The sequence below is a fragment of the Felis catus genome, chromosome E1 (genome assembly GCF_018350175.1).
Source record: "Felis catus isolate Fca126 chromosome E1, F.catus_Fca126_mat1.0, whole genome shotgun sequence".
NCBI classification, from domain to species: Eukaryota; Metazoa; Chordata; class Mammalia; order Carnivora; family Felidae; genus Felis; species Felis catus.
The window spans coordinates 18,078,268-18,093,434 of record NC_058381.1 but is presented as its reverse complement, the minus strand read 5'-3'; the positions used below and the strand labels follow the sequence as shown (position 1 = coordinate 18,093,434).

General features: G+C 50.0%; 1 protein-coding gene across 4 annotated transcripts in view; it reads left to right on the top strand.

The window, feature by feature from the left end:
• SUPT6H (SPT6 homolog, histone chaperone and transcription elongation factor) overlaps positions 1-13,793 on the top strand; it is a 32,762-nt gene extending 18,969 nt beyond the window's left edge. For all 4 annotated transcript variants that reach the window (XM_003996485.6, XM_006940029.5, XM_006940030.5 and 1 more), the window contains exons 20-37: positions 99-175; positions 453-588; positions 890-1,027; positions 1,105-1,272; positions 2,933-3,060; positions 4,195-4,402; positions 4,992-5,139; positions 5,576-5,718; positions 6,474-6,614; positions 7,660-7,855; positions 8,480-8,718; positions 9,260-9,373; positions 9,545-9,669; positions 11,345-11,457; positions 11,736-11,813; positions 11,906-12,072; positions 12,529-12,716; positions 12,996-13,793. In XM_003996485.6, the coding sequence (XP_003996534.2) occupies positions 99-175; positions 453-588; positions 890-1,027; positions 1,105-1,272; positions 2,933-3,060; positions 4,195-4,402; positions 4,992-5,139; positions 5,576-5,718; positions 6,474-6,614; positions 7,660-7,855; positions 8,480-8,718; positions 9,260-9,373; positions 9,545-9,669; positions 11,345-11,457; positions 11,736-11,813; positions 11,906-12,072; positions 12,529-12,716; positions 12,996-13,182 (2,694 nt within the window). In that variant the 3' untranslated portion in view covers positions 13,183-13,793. The remainder of the gene's footprint in view (positions 1-98; positions 176-452; positions 589-889; positions 1,028-1,104; positions 1,273-2,932; positions 3,061-4,194; positions 4,403-4,991; positions 5,140-5,575; positions 5,719-6,473; positions 6,615-7,659; positions 7,856-8,479; positions 8,719-9,259; positions 9,374-9,544; positions 9,670-11,344; positions 11,458-11,735; positions 11,814-11,905; positions 12,073-12,528; positions 12,717-12,995) is intronic.
• The last annotated feature ends 1,374 nt before the right edge of the window (positions 13,794-15,167 follow it).

Sequence of the window (15,167 nt, the reverse complement as noted above, 5' to 3'; positions counted from 1 at the left end):
CTCTGGTCTTACAAGGTCTTGTGCTACTTAGAGAGAGAGAACTGTTAGAAATCTCCCTGTCTTCAAAGCCATTCAGTTCCAATTTTATTTCAATCCAGGCTCAAGACATTGAAACCCTAAAGAAATTTCTTCTGAATAAAAAGCCTCATGTGGTGACAGTTGCAGGAGAAAACAGGTAGGGGCTCCAGGGGAACTCCAGGGACTAGACCTGGCTTAAATTCATTCATTCCTTCTTGTTGAACCTGGCATATGCCTCTAACAGAGCAATAAGCATGTAGACCCTTGGTAAATTTCCCATCCCCGGGGCGGTGGCGGGGTGGGGGGTGGGTATCTCTTTGTCTTCAAAGCCCCTTCCTCCCCCATCCCCACCCCCACTTACACCTCAGCCATGAGTCTGTCTATCCCTGAGAAACTTCAGAAAGAACCCTGACCAATACCCCTCATCCCTCCAGGGACGCCCAGATGTTGATTGAAGATGTGAAGCGCATTGTGCATGAGCTGGACCAGGGCCAACAACTGTCCTCTATTGGGGTGGAGCTGGTTGACAATGAGTTGGCCATTCTCTACATGAATAGCAAGAAATCGGAGGTAATGCTGGAACCCCATTCTTAAGACCTGCGCAAGCAAGAGCTGTCAATCCCTAGGAAATTTACTAGGAAAACGAAGGTTATCGAGGGCACAGGACTGCACTTGTTCACTTACCCGTGTGCAGTTGCTTCATTTTGCCAGTCATGCTTCGGAGTGGGAGCCCTGAAAATTAAATTGGTCCCAAGAAAAAGGGGTCCCAGAGGAGACAAGAAAGTGACTTAAAGCCAGAACGGTTTGAATCTCCTTTTGCTCTCGGAACGGAGGGGACTTAATGGTCCTGCTGGTCCTTGTTTGACTCTAGGCAGAGTTCCGGGATTATCCTCCAGTGCTGAGACAGGCCGTCTCCCTGGCCCGGCGCATCCAGGACCCTCTGATTGAATTTGCCCAGGTGTGCAGCTCTGATGAAGACATCCTGTGTCTCAAGTTTCATCCCTTGCAAGTGAGTATGATTCAACAGGCAGGCTTAGCGGGCAGAAGGGCACAGTAACCTTATCCTTGTCTGCTGTTTATCGGCAGGAGCATGTGGTGAAAGAGGAGCTGCTCAATGCCTTATACTGTGAATTTATCAACCGAGTCAATGAGGTTGGGGTTGATGTCAACCGTGCCATCGCCCACCCATATAGCCAGGCCTTAATCCAGTACGTCTGTGGTCTGGGACCTCGAAAAGGGACCCATCTCCTGAAGGTAAGATTGGGTTGAATGAGAAAGTAAGAAAAGTTCTATTTCACTGAGCCTTTACAATTGCCAGTATAATTTTGACAAAAGGTCAGAGAAGTAGAGACTGGTATAAGAGTCATCCAGCTAGTAAGAGTCCAAGTCAGACTTCAGACCCAAGTGGCCACAGCTACTATGTGTACTACTGTACTTCATTACTATACTATAGTGGCTCATGGAAAAGATAGCCATAAACTAGGATTTAAAATGGATGGAAGAAGGGGCGCCTGGGTGGCTCAGTCAGTTAAGCGTCAGACTTTGGCTCATGTTATGATCTCATCCATGAGTTCGAGCCCCGCGTGGGGCTCTGTGCTGACACCTCAGAGCCTGGAGCCTGCTTTGGATTCTGTGTCTCCCTCTCTCTCCTCTCTGTTCCTCTCCCACTTGTACTCTGTCTCTCTGTCTGTCTGTCTCTGTCTCTCTCTCTCTCTCTCTCTCTCTCTCTCTCAAAACTAAAGATAAAAAAAAATTTTTTAGCGGGAGGCGCCTGGGTGGCTCAGTCAGTTGAGCTTCAGACTTCGGCTCAGGTCATGATCTCTTGGTCTGTAAGTTCGAGCCCCACGTCGGGCTCTGTGCTGACAGCTCAGAGCCTGGAGCCTGCTTCGGATTCTGTGTCTCCCTCTCTCTCTAACCCTCCCCCATCCATGCTCTGTCTTTCTCTGTCTCAAAAATAAAATAAAACGTTAAAAAAAAATTTTTTTTTTTTTTTAAATGGATGGAAGGAGGGGTACATGGGTGGCTCAGTTGGTTGAGCATCTCTTGATTTCGGCTCGAGTCATGATCTCAGTTTGTGGGATTAAGCCCTGCGTGGGGCTCTGCACTGACAGCAAGAAGCCTGCTTGGGATTTTCTCTCCCTGTCTCTTTGCCCCTCCCCTGTTCCCATGCATGCGTGCACATGTGCGCGCTCTCTCGCTCTCTCTCTCTCTCTCTCCCTCTCCCTCTCCCTCTCCCTCTCCCTCTCTCCCTCTCTCCCTCTCTCCCTCTCTTTCTGTCTCTCTCTCAAAATGAATTTTTAAAAAAGCTTCAAAAAAAAATAATATGGGTGAAAGCAAGCATACCAGACGCAAACCTCAGGATAGTGGTTTTTATTCCAGTGGGTAGAAAAAGGATTTCCGTCAAGTTAATGGAAGAATTAAGGAACTTCGGAAGTACTGGTAATGTTCTTTTTCTTAAGAAGAGCGAAAGGCTGGGGCGCCTGGGTGGCGCAGTCGGTTAAGCGTCCAACTTCAGCCAGGTCACGATCTTGCAGTCCGTGAGTTCGAGCCCCGCGTCGGGCTCTGGGCTGATGGCTCAGAGCCTGGAGCCTGTTTCCGATTCTGTGTCTCCCTCTCTCTCTGCCCCTCCCCCGTTCATGCTCTGTCTCTCTCTGTCCCAAAAATAAATAAACGTTGAAAAAAAAAATTTTTTTTTTTTTTTAAAAAAGAAGAGTGAAAGGTACTTGGATGTATGTTTTATCATTAACTTTTAACTTACACACTAGTTCTATATTATCTTTGGCAGGTGTAATGTAGTTCACTAAAATAATTTTTTTTTTAAGTAGCAGACAGTAGGGTATAGTGCTCAGTTAGATATTGAAGCATGGAGACAGAGGGTTTCCCAGAAACCTGAAAGCCCACACCTCTCTCCTAGATCCTGAAGCAGAACAACACCAGGCTGGAGAGTCGGACCCAGCTGGTCACCATGTGCCACATGGGTCCCAAAGTCTTCATGAATTGTGCTGGCTTCCTCAAGATCGACACGGCCTCCCTGGGGGACAGGTGATGCCCTCTTCCTGGGTGGGCCAGGCAGAATTCCCTTGGGCTTTGCTTTGGGGATTCAGGGGATTAGGGCTGTCAAAGGGCCCAAGGTATTTGAATTAGGAAATATTTTAAAGCAAAGGTGAGCAACCCTTTATTAAGTCAAGAGCATCTGACCTATGGAAAAGATCGGTTCAATTATGTGAAGCTTTTTTTGTATGAGGAAAACATAAAAAGAACCAACTTATTTTATAAATTAAGGGCAGAAAACATACAAGATTTCATTCAGTAAACACAAACATGTTCTGTTATTATGATTTGCCGTGGCTAGATAAGGGTGGGGCTAGCAGGGGCAATGGAAAAGGAGTGTGGGGGTATGAGGAGATAAGGAAGGGGGATAGAGATTCAGTATGTTTTCAGATGATGTTATTGAGAGAAAGTTCTATTCACTTGGACTTTGGACTTCACTATTGACCTCTTCCTCTCCAGAAGTTATCAACTCAGTCTTTGGAGGATCTTTTCCACGGGCACATAGCTCCTCATTCAGTAATGGAAATCAGTGGGGAAATAGGCTTCAAGTTCTAAAACTTCATTTTCCACCCAGCTTTGCTGTAACACTCCACGAATAACATAGGTCCATGTGAGTGCACGGGCAAGACCAGCCTGGGAAGGCTTTATGGGGGAAAATAGCTGTCAGCAAATTGTCAGAGGTCTTTTCCCCCTTCTTGTTTTATCTTATTGTATAAGCCTTGTTTAAGTTCATTATATAAAATTCAATGTATAGCAATATTGTGCAGAAAGTGGAAGTCCCCCATAATCCCACCCCCCAGAGATAACTACCATAACAATTTGGTGTGTACTACAACGTTCCTAAATTTTATTTTTGCTATGCATTTACTAACTACCCATTTACTACAAAAATGGGATCATACGGTTCATAGTGTTTTGCAGTGCATTTTTCACGTATCAGTATATTGTGGCCATCTTTCCATGTCAGCACACATAGATCTACCTCATTATTTTTAATGGCTGTATAGTATTCCATTGTATGGAGGTACCCTGATTTATTTAACCAGTTCCCCATTGGTGGACATTTGGGTCGTTACTAGAAGCTTCTTGTTCTTTATCCTTGTCCCTTTTCTGCCTTTCATTCAGCACCGACTCATACATTGAAGTTCTTGACGGTTCCCGAGTCCACCCTGAGACCTATGAGTGGGCCAGGAAGATGGCAGTGGATGCTTTGGAATATGATGAATCAGCTGAGGACGCTAACCCCGCAGGAGCCCTCGAAGAGATCTTGGAAAACCCAGAGCGACTGAAGGATCTGGACCTTGATGCCTTTGCAGAAGAACTGGAGAGGCAGGTGGGTGACAGTTTAGAGGCTTGGCACAGAAGTCACCCGCAGTGGCTTAATTGGGAGGAGACTCAGGCAGCAAATCTCCAGAAAACCTCCAATGGTGTTAATGTAGGAGACTTGATTGTCTCTTCTCTCTGCCCAGGCTGCATGTAGCTTTGCATGTATCTGTTTCCCACATTGGGTTTCTGTGAAGCATTTTTATCCGAGAACATTCCATGTTATAACAGAGAAAGTTTGGGGGGGGGGGCACTTGGGTGGTTCAGTCAGTTGAGCATCCAACTCTGGATTTTGGCTCAGATCATGATCCCATGGGCGTGGGATTGAGCCCTGCATCAGGCTCCACGCTGAACTTGGAGCCTGCTTGAGATTCTCTCCCTCTGCCCTTCTCCCCTGCTTGTGGGCCTTCTCTCACTTTCTCTAAAAAAATAAAAACAAAAAAATAAATAGAAAGTTTGAAAAAATTCTATGGTAAATCTTGATGGGAAAGAAGAGAAGCCCTGACAGGAGCAAACTGTCTTACTCCTTTGGCTGCAAGCCCCCCGTGGCTCCAGTTGGGGAGGGTTGCAAGGCTCTTCCTGTTGGGCTTCTTCCCCAGGGCTATGGTGACAAACACATCACCCTGTATGACATCCGGGCGGAGCTGAGCTGTCGGTATAAGGACCTCCGGACAGCCTACCGCTCTCCCAACACAGAGGAAATCTTCAATATGTTAACCAAAGAAACACCAGAGACCTTCTACATTGGTAAACGCTGGGTCTGGTTTTCAGCTGGAGGAGAATTTGTGGGGTGGAAGGGTGCGTTTACTGTATATGTTCAAACCAAGCGATGATTCCAGCAGAGTGAGGCAGGTTTATATTGTAGGTAAAAAAGACCGGGGGAGCTTTTAAGATTATTATTAATATATGCAGCCCTGAACTAGAAGTCAAAACTGAGTTCAGGGACCAATTATGCTTCTTAACCTGCTGCTTCAGGATCTTCAAGGAGTCACTTCTATAGGCATCATGTTCCCCCGTCATCAAATCAGGGGAAGAGCTCCTTAAGGATGTGAGGGAAATCAGTAGAGATGCCATAAGCCAGATGTTCTGACACTAAAAGGCCAGTGGAAAGAACACCTCTCCAGTTCCCTTAGCCTGGTCCCCATTCTCTTCTTTCCTTCCCTGTCCTCTCCCTTTCCTGCAGGAAAGCTCATCATCTGCAACGTCACTGGCATTGCCCACAGGCGTCCACAGGGTGAGAGCTATGACCAGGCGATCCGCAACGATGAGACAGGGCTGTGGCAGTGCCCCTTCTGTCAGCAAGACAATTTCCCTGAACTCAGCGAGGTATGTGCTGCACTGTTACTGTGGTCACTGAGTTTCCTCCATTGAATGTCTCTAGAACGGAGTCTAGAATGCAGCTGTTTTAGATCACGCTTTTCCCAAACAAACAGGGATGAGGGCTAGAACACATACAGGTCTAACATGAAGTCCCTCTATATCCTGGTCAGAAACAATCAGTGTGCTTCCTTCTATTACGGCTCAGCCTTTAACCCATGTTTCCTATTTTCTGGGGATCTAACTCAACCAGATTATAGACCTGAGGGCGTGCGTTTCTTACTACAGGGCAGGTACGGTGTTCCTGTACATGCTAGTTGGAAGGAATCTATAGGCTCTCTTGATCTTTTTTTTCCATTTTCCACACGAGACAGTTTCCAGACTTTACCCAATAAATAAGCTGGTGGGATTTGTCCCAATAATAAAGCCAAGGGGCAGCTGGTTCCCTGAAATGGATTGTTCTGGGGAGACTGGCATATGTATTTCTTACGTCCACTAGGTCAGAACAGAATTGGGAGAGATGGGCCTCTGTGGCAGCTAGAGGGACATACAGATAGATTAATATATTTTATATTAATATATAAATTAATAATTTAATATTAGGGATGTTCAAAATCTGTGTTGGTGGGTGGCTTATTCATTGTATTGCAGACCATGTTGCCAGGTGTTATGGCAAGATAAATTGCAGCACCCCAGCAGCTCTTTTCTGAACGTAGATCTCCAGAACCTTAATGACCAAGCTCCTCTCCTGATGCACTTTTTAGGTCTGGAACCACTTTGACAGCGGCTCATGCCCAGGCCAGGCCATTGGTGTCAAAACACGGCTAGACAATGGTGTCACCGGCTTCATCCCCACCAAGTTCCTCAGTGACAAAGTGGTAAAGCGGCCCGAGGAGCGAGTGAAGGTAGATGGAAGACTAAACTAAGACATCTAGTGCAACTTTCAGCTGCCCAAATGGGGCTCTCCGGAACTTTGGGCTGCGCCTCCCTAGAAGTGAGGCTTGGTTCCCAGTGGCTGCTGGTGGGGAGAGAGTCAGGAGGATTTATAACTGGCTGAAAGAAGCCAGGGTGAGAGGCATGTGAATGAGTAGCAGCTTTTGTTCTCTTTGTGATTATTTCATTGGGTTGCCAGCCCTTTGGGAGAGGGCTCTCTCTTCCCATGTGGGACGCTGTGATTTAGTCTGTAGGCAGGAAGCAGGGCCCAGCATTACATGCTGTGAAACAGAAAGGCTGAGCTTCCTTTCTGTTCTAGTATTCTCCTGCCAGCTGCCATCTATTATGTACCCAGTAGATACCAGCACTTGACGTTGACATGTGTTGTCTCTGATCTCTCAACTTCATGGGGAAGGAAACCTTTTTCAGAGAAATTTGAGTGCCTTTTCCAGGATTACCCAGTTAGTTGGTGACATGGCTGATATACCATGTCTGCCAAATTCTCTAGTTCTAAGTGTCATGAACCCCTGAGAACCGTGGACTTAGGAAGATTGGGGAAAACATTCCCAATCAAGGAAGCCAGGGAGATTTTCAAAAGAAGAACTATGCAGTGACTGGCTTTTGCCAGTGTTTAGATGGAAGGGCTCAAGTCAGGGGGAAAGAACAGAAAGCTGTTGTTTTGCCTCTCCTCCAAAAAGGGCAGCCAGACTTTGCTTTTACCCCAGGAACAATAATTAGGTAACTTTATGGGAAAAGGGAATAGCGCCAGTGGCGGGGTAGATCCCAGTAAGCTCCGGTTGTTTTTCCTGTCTAGAGTGAGAGGCATCTGTGCGGGGCATGGCTGGTGGTCTGCAGACCAGACTCACCTGTCAACTCCTAACCTGCCACTTGCTTGCTCGCTGGCTTTGGGCGAGTCACTCCATCTTTCTGCCTGGACTTCGGTTTTCTCACATGTAAAATGGGGCATCGGGCTAGATCATCTTTGTCCCTTCCAGCTCAAATGTTCTGTGGATCTAGGTGGGAATGACCGTTCACTGCCGCATCATGAAGATTGACATTGAGAAGTTCAGTGCAGACCTTACCTGCCGAACCTCAGACCTCATGGACAGGAACAACGAGTGGAAACTGCCCAAGGACACGTACTATGACTTTGACGCTGAAGCAGCAGACCACAAGCAAGAGGAGGACATGAAACGGAAGCAGCAGCGGACCAGTGAGTGTGGCCACCACTTGTGCAGCCCAAGTCTTGGCAGCCCCCCCGCCCCCCCGCAGGATTCGTGTGCTGATGGCTATACCCCAGTAGGAGTGAGCGCTCGGCTTTGAGGTGCTGCACCTCAGAGACATCATGGATGGAGTCACTGGCAGGGTTGAAAGCCAGGGTCTTCTTGGGTCACATGTTCTTTGCTAATACACTGTGACTTTTTTTTTTAACGTTTATTTATTTTTGAGACAGAGACAGAGCATGAACGGGGGAGGGTTAGAGAGAGAGAGGGAGACACAGAATCCAAATAGGCTCCAGGCTCCAAGGTGTCAGCCCAGAGCCCGACGCGGGGCTTAAACTCAGGAACTGCGAGATCATGACCTGAGCCGAAATCGGACACTTAACGGACTGAGCCACCCAGGCACCCCTACACTGTGACTTTTAAAGCTTCGTTCTCTCAGCACTTGAGGAACCCAGGTTCACACACAAAACCTTTACATTAGAGAATTCAGGTCCAGAGAGGGCAAAAGAGTCTCAGAATTTGATAGCAGGTCAGAAATAAAGCCACAAATTGTCCCTTTGCTGTGGGCTCCCAGTCCCCTCCCCTGATCTGTACTTCTTTCTTGGCCTCCTCAGCATACATCAAGCGAGTGATCGCACACCCATCCTTCCATAATATAAATTTCAAGCAAGCAGAAAAGATGATGGAGACCATGGACCAGGGTGATGTGATCATCCGACCAAGCAGCAAGGGTGAGAATCACCTGACAGTGACCTGGAAGGTCAGTGATGGCATCTACCAGCACGTGGACGTGCGGGAAGAAGGCAAGGAAAATGCCTTCAGCCTGGGAGCCACCCTGTGGATCAATAGTGAGGTGAGAGCCAGCTCCTGCTTCCCATCCCCTCTCCTACTTCCAGAAACAAGCCATTCCTGCTTACTTTCATGTGACGTTAGTAACTTATATGCATTACGTATATTTTAGCTGTGTAGAACAGAATAGGAGGTTGATTATGAAAGGAGTCATTTGATAACAGTTTTGTGTATTTTGCTTCTCTCTGTCCTCCCAATTTTAAAATAGACTACCTATAGAGAGCCAGTGGAGGAAGAGGAGAAAACATATATGCACGTGATTGCGTACACACACCATTTCTCGTTTTTAGTAGAAGGAAATTTTATGAAGTTCCTTGTTATTCCCAAGCACGAGAGGAGAATCAAAGTTATGGTTTAAAGAATTTTATGCCTTGTAAACTGATAAATCTGAGCAGGATGTATAAATTGAGGGGACTTTGCAGGGGAGCGAGGCTACAGCAGGGCTGGGAAGTCCACTCCCTCCCATGGGTTCTCTTCCGAATAGATTAAATGAAGGAGTCTCAGCTCTGAATGTGACACATGGGGCCTTTACCATATTCCCACAGGAATTTGAAGACTTGGATGAGATTGTTGCTCGCTATGTCCAGCCCATGGCATCCTTTGCCCGGGACCTTCTGAATCACAAGTATTATCAGGACTGCAGTGGTGGGGATCGTAAGGTGAGCCAGGGCTCTTTGAGGCATGACATCTCCCAGTCACTTCAGGATATATGGTGTCCCTTCAGCGTAGGGGACGTTCAGCTGTTGAAGGAGGTGTACCTCATGTATGCGCCAGACATTGTGTACCAAGCATGCTGCTATCCCAACCTCTCCCCCTCGTTCTACCCCCAGAAATTAGAGGAGCTGCTCATCAAAACTAAGAAGGAGAAGCCCACCTTCATCCCTTATTTCATCTGTGCCTGCAAGGAACTGCCCGGCAAGTTCCTACTGGGATACCAGCCCCGGGGTAAACCCAGGTGAGCACTAGTCCTGAGAAGGTGCTGCCACTGGGGTCCACGGATAGGCTAGCAGGGGAGTTAGAGACCCCCGGAGCAGTACTCTCTCTGGTTCTGCTTGACTGTCTTTTCCCTCTTACCTGTTGGAGGTTGGAGGTGGGGAAAGAGGGTGACGATTTAGAGGTAAAAAGCAAAGAAAGATACTTTCCCCAACCCTGTGAAAAGTTTCCTTCACCGTTTTTCCCTCCCAAAGAGTGATGGAAATTACCAGACACTCTCCACCTGACTGGCAAAGAAGAGGGCCAGGACACAGGTCTCTCCTCACTCTCTGCTTCCCCCTCACCAGGAGGTTCGACACAAGGTGGCTCACTGTTGCTGTGGTGTGCCGAATAATTTCTGCCTGCGCTGAAGGGGTGGGTCAGGAGAGCTTCTCTCCTTCCTATCATTGACCCTTCTGCTCCCTTCTGTGTGTGGCTAACAGGCTGGCCTTCCTAGACACGCCTTTGTCTGGATCCCTCTAGAGCTCACTCTGAATCAAAGTCTCATTTTTTGGGATCTGCTTTCCTTTTGTCTGTTACCCAGACTGATAATCGTATCAGTCTTCTCTACGCCCCCACCTTCCCTTCGGCTCGTGGCCAAGGCCAGTGAGTTTCTGCTCGTATCCCTATACTGCCTGTGCAAGATAAACAGCATAGACTATGTTAGTCTGGGCTCAGTGGCTGGGTGACAAGAAGCTCTGGACTCCAGACCCTGCACTGTCTTGGGCACATGTAGAATATTGTTGTCGTTTCTGAGAAGCCATTTCTGATTCACCATCATGCTTCCAGAGGATGGCAGCCAGGGCTATTGGCTGGACACTGTCCCACGAGGAAGTTGAGCAAACGAGGGATCTTTAAATGAGGAAGTAGAGGCAACGCAATCACTTCCCGTAGAAAGGTGTGCAGACTCCTTGTGTCGCAGCATTAATGACACTTGATAGATGATTTAGAAAGCAGGGTTCAACTTAACATAAATGAGAACTTTCCAATATTTGTCATTGTCTGTTGGTAATTGACAGCTGTCCTTTATTGAACAGAACCCTATCTTAGGTGTTGTGCTAAGTGCCTCATACATGCTGTCTCATTTATTCCTCACACACAGTTCTGTAGGTTTAAGTGCTGTTGCCTTTGTTTTTCAAGTGAAGCTGAGATTCAGGTTTAGTGACTTCACATAAAGTCATATAGGTAGTGAGTGACAGCCAAAACTGCAAGTAGAACTGGTCTGAACCCAGAGCCCATCGTCTTATCTACTCTCTGCCCTGCAGTGTCCAGTAAGGTCAGACTAACCACCTTAACTGGTATTTCCAGATTCCAGCGCAGGGGGAGACAGCAGGACAACAGCCCTGACACTGTGGCCTCAACTCCTGCCACCACCTGCAGTGTGCTGCCATCACACTGCACCCCAGGATGGTGGCCCAGCCCCCAGCAGGCCTTCTTCTGATGGCCTGTACCTGTCACACCAGGGCTGCCGACTCCTGGCCTTGACTGTGCTCACCTCCTCACAGTGCAGCCTCCTTTGACAGGGTCAGGGCTCTTTCATCTCTCCTTTCCCCCCAGCACCCACTTTGGCTACTTCATATGGTGGAGATCTGTTCTGGCCGCTCTCTCACAGCTGGCCCCAAGTGGTCTCTGACACAGGTTTCCTTCCAAAATCCCAGGATAGAATACGTAACAGTGACTCCAGAAGGATTCCGGTACCGGGGCCAAATCTTCCCTACTGTGAACGGACTTTTCCGATGGTTTAAGGATCACTACCAGGATCCTGTACCAGGTGAGTTCTGCTCTGAGTTCTGGGATGTGCTTAGAGGGACACGAAGGTCCTGAATCAAGGTGATCACTAGCCACCGGTGGAAAGGACGAGGCCCGGGCTGTCACTGAAGCTGTCTCACTCCTGCTCCAGGCTCCTAGCATCAAGGAGGTCCTCCATCCACTTTGCTGATGCAGCTTCCCTTCTTTCCACCCACCTCAGGACCTCCTCCAGCCCCCTTCATGGTGAAAACAGAAACAGGTTTCTGGAGGGACATAACTAACTTTGGTCGTTTCCTACAGGCATCACCCCCAGTAGCAGCAGTAGGACCCGGACACCTGCTTCTATCAATGCCACCCCAGCCAATATCAACCTTGCAGGTGAGCTCATGTCTGAGACTGGGAGCTGGAGGGATGGCACTAGAAGACTTTGACCTCTAACGTGCCCATCTCCCACCTCTGTGTGCCTACAGATCTGACACGGGCTGTGAATGCCCTGCCTCAGAACATGACCTCGCAGATGTTCAGTGCCATCGCAGCCGTGACAGGCCAAGGACAGAACCCCAACGCCACGCCAGCCCAGTGGGCCTCGAGCCAGTATGGCTATGGCGGCAGTGGAGGGGGCAGCAGCGCTTACCATGTACGTGGCTTGGGGACAAGGCTCCCTGCAGAGGGTGGAGAAGAGCAAAAGGGAACATTCGTCCTTTGCCAACCTGTGTACATAGACTGCCCTCTGGCGGTGTCTACCCCAAGGGGCTTCATATGTACAGATGGGGCCACCACAGCCTTAGGAATAGTCTCCAACACATGTTCCTTTTCTTTGGGCCCTCTTGAGGGTAGAGGGAGTAAGAGAAAGTCTGATTTTTCCATGGTCCTTTGGGATCTTTGGAACCCTTAAGTGGTCCACACTGGCGGGCCCTGTTGTGCCAGGTCCCATCCTGCTGGCCTGTCTCTGCCACCTGGGACCACACATTGCTCAAGAGATGGTCAGCTGGAAAGCTCGGTGCTGAGCCCCGGTTTTCAGCTTGCCAGAAGTTCATAGCAAGGCCAAATAAGGCCCAAACCCATCCCCATTTAACTATTCACCCTTCTCCAGGTGTTCCCAACGCCAGCCCAGCAGCCAGTGGCCACACCACTAATGACCCCCAGCTACTCCTACACAACCCCAAGCCAGCCCATCACCACACCACAGTACCATCAGCTACAGGCCAGCACCACCCCACAGTCTGCCCAGGCCCAGCCCCAGCCCTCCTCCAGCTCTCGGCAACGGCAGCAGCAGCCAAAGTAAGTATGCGGTTTGTGGCACAGAGCAGGTTATTAGGGGCAGGTGTTGTCAAGAGGCCAAGCAGTTCAACATAAGCAGGTCGCTTGGACCTTGTGAAAGCCGTGACCCAAGCAATGTCTCCAGAACGACCACTTTCTGGGAAAAGACAGAAGAAGGTGATGTGACAAAAAACAGGTCCATTTCTGTAAAGATGGACGATCAGCAGCGTTTGGTGGGAAGGCTTCGTTCCGGTGAGGCCCCAGAGATTCCTGATCTCAGAGGCCCCTTCTCCCTTCCAGGTCCAACAGCCATGCAGCCATCGACTGGGGGAAGATGGCAGAGCAGTGGCTACAGGAGAAGGAAGCGGAGCGGCGGAAACAGAAGCAGAGGCTAACACCTCGGCCCTCTCCCAGCCCCATGATCGAAAGCACCCCCATGTCCATTGCTGGCGATGCCACCCCGCTCCTGGACGAGATGGACCGGTAGGGGGCCTGCTCCTAGGACTCTGGTTACCTCTGAGGCTGGGAGAGCCCGGCCGCCCACTGCCTCACTCCCTGTCCCGCCTTTTCTGTCCATAAAGTGGCGTGAGTTGACGTTCTCTCTGGTGGTCAGCCTGGATAGGTGACAAGCTGGATGGCCTTGGGAATTTGAGCTCAGTGTAAGCTAGGCGACAATTCTCCCACTCCAGGCCCTCACCGACCACCTGTTCTGGGACCAGGCTGGGCGGGGAGTGTGGCGGGGAGGAAGAAGAGGAAGACGAGAATGAGAGTGGAACAGTTTTGTATTCTCCCTACAAGCCATTTTGAGCTTCTGCCCTCACCTGACTCTGGGCTGTGACCCCGGGGCACCAAGCTCAGCACATGAGTCTCCCCCAGCTCTTGTGGGGAGAGGAATGCTATTTATTCAGTTTCGGGCAGGAGGGAGAGGAGGGAAGGTGTTTCTGACCCAGATGCCAACAGCTTGGGTGGCTATCAAAGCAGAATTGCAGGGGACACGGGAGCAGTGCTAACCTGCTCAGCCCCCGCCTGGCCGCCTTCACCCACCTGCTGCTGCCTCCGCTTCCTGCCTGTCATTTGAATAAACAGTGTTTCTACAGAGCATTTGGCAAAGCCTCTCTCTCCAACACTCCGGCTCTTGAAGGGTGGCTTTCCAAGCTGGGTTTGGAGCTCTGACAGCTCCCCCTGGTTCTTCCAGGCCACCAGAGAGGCAGTGACTCAACAGCAAGCAGCTTCTGTATCTGACCGCCCGGGGCCAAATCCGTGCTCCACTTCCCAGCCCTGTGCCCTGTGCCCTGTGCCCTGAGGGAACCGAGGGAACTCCTGTTGTCCTCGAGCCAGCCATCTCCTCTGTATGGTGAAGCTAGCGAGACCTGCCTCATCTGCCTCCCTGGGGCAGCTGCAGAGGCAGAGAATGTGTGAAAGCGCTCTGCCAAGGGGAGGCCTGGGACCTCATCAGTCCTCTGTACACGTTAGCCGCTGTCCCTACGCTCTCACACACCCGCCCCATCTGCTTGCCCACTAGCCTTCTCTGGCACAGCAAGGAAGGGCCATGAGTAAATTTGGCCCTTCTCAGCTTGAGCCCCTGTACCTCTTACCGCACTCTTTTTGCCAGCTGAGCCTCAGTCTCCGATAGTACCTCTGCACAAGTCCAGTATGTCTGCCCCAGGATGGGCCCCATGCTCGCCTGCTACCACACCCGCACGCCCTGGAAAGGGAAGTGCTGGGATGTTGTGGGGGAAGCCAGTCCCCGCCCCGCCTTCCCTGCTTGGGACCGGCCAACACCCTGGCCCTGGCCCCGGCCCCTTCCCCCTGCCTCACTGCCTCTTTTTGTTCCAGACTCCTGGTCTCCTGTGTTCCTTCAGAAGGGCCTCCTCTCCTAGCTTTGCAAGTTGGTGCTAAGAAAGTGAGGTTCTCCCCCTCCCTTTCCTCTATTTGGGGCTCAGCAGAGAAATCAGAAAAGGTCACTGCTGCCCACACTTGGTGAGCTTCCCGTCTTGACTTCATCCTGTCATTCAAGATCTCTTTGGCTGTTGGCAAGAGTTGGGAGGGAAGGGCTGGTCTTCTGCCAGGAACTCAGTTCTATTCCCTTCAGCACAGAGGTCTAGAAGGGCCTAGCAGGAGCACGAGCTGGGAAGATCATGTTCCCTTTGGTGTTACCAGCATCCTCCGAAGGGCCACTTAGAGGAGGGAAAGGCCAGGCACAGTGGCACAGAGTGGGTTAAAAGGTTCAGTTTATTAGGGCTGTCGCTGCAGACAGTACTGCCTGTCCCCGAGTGGATTTCACACAGACCAGTCTCCCAGGAGATGGGACGCCTCCTTCCCACCCCACCCAGGTGTGCTCCTCTCTTGCCCTGAGCCTAGGATGTTACAGAGAAGCAGGCTGTGCCCCTCCCTTGCCATCCCTCCTGCCTTCCCATGGACTGCCTCCTGAAAGATAGATTACCCTTCAGAAACTCCTGCAGCCCCCTGACC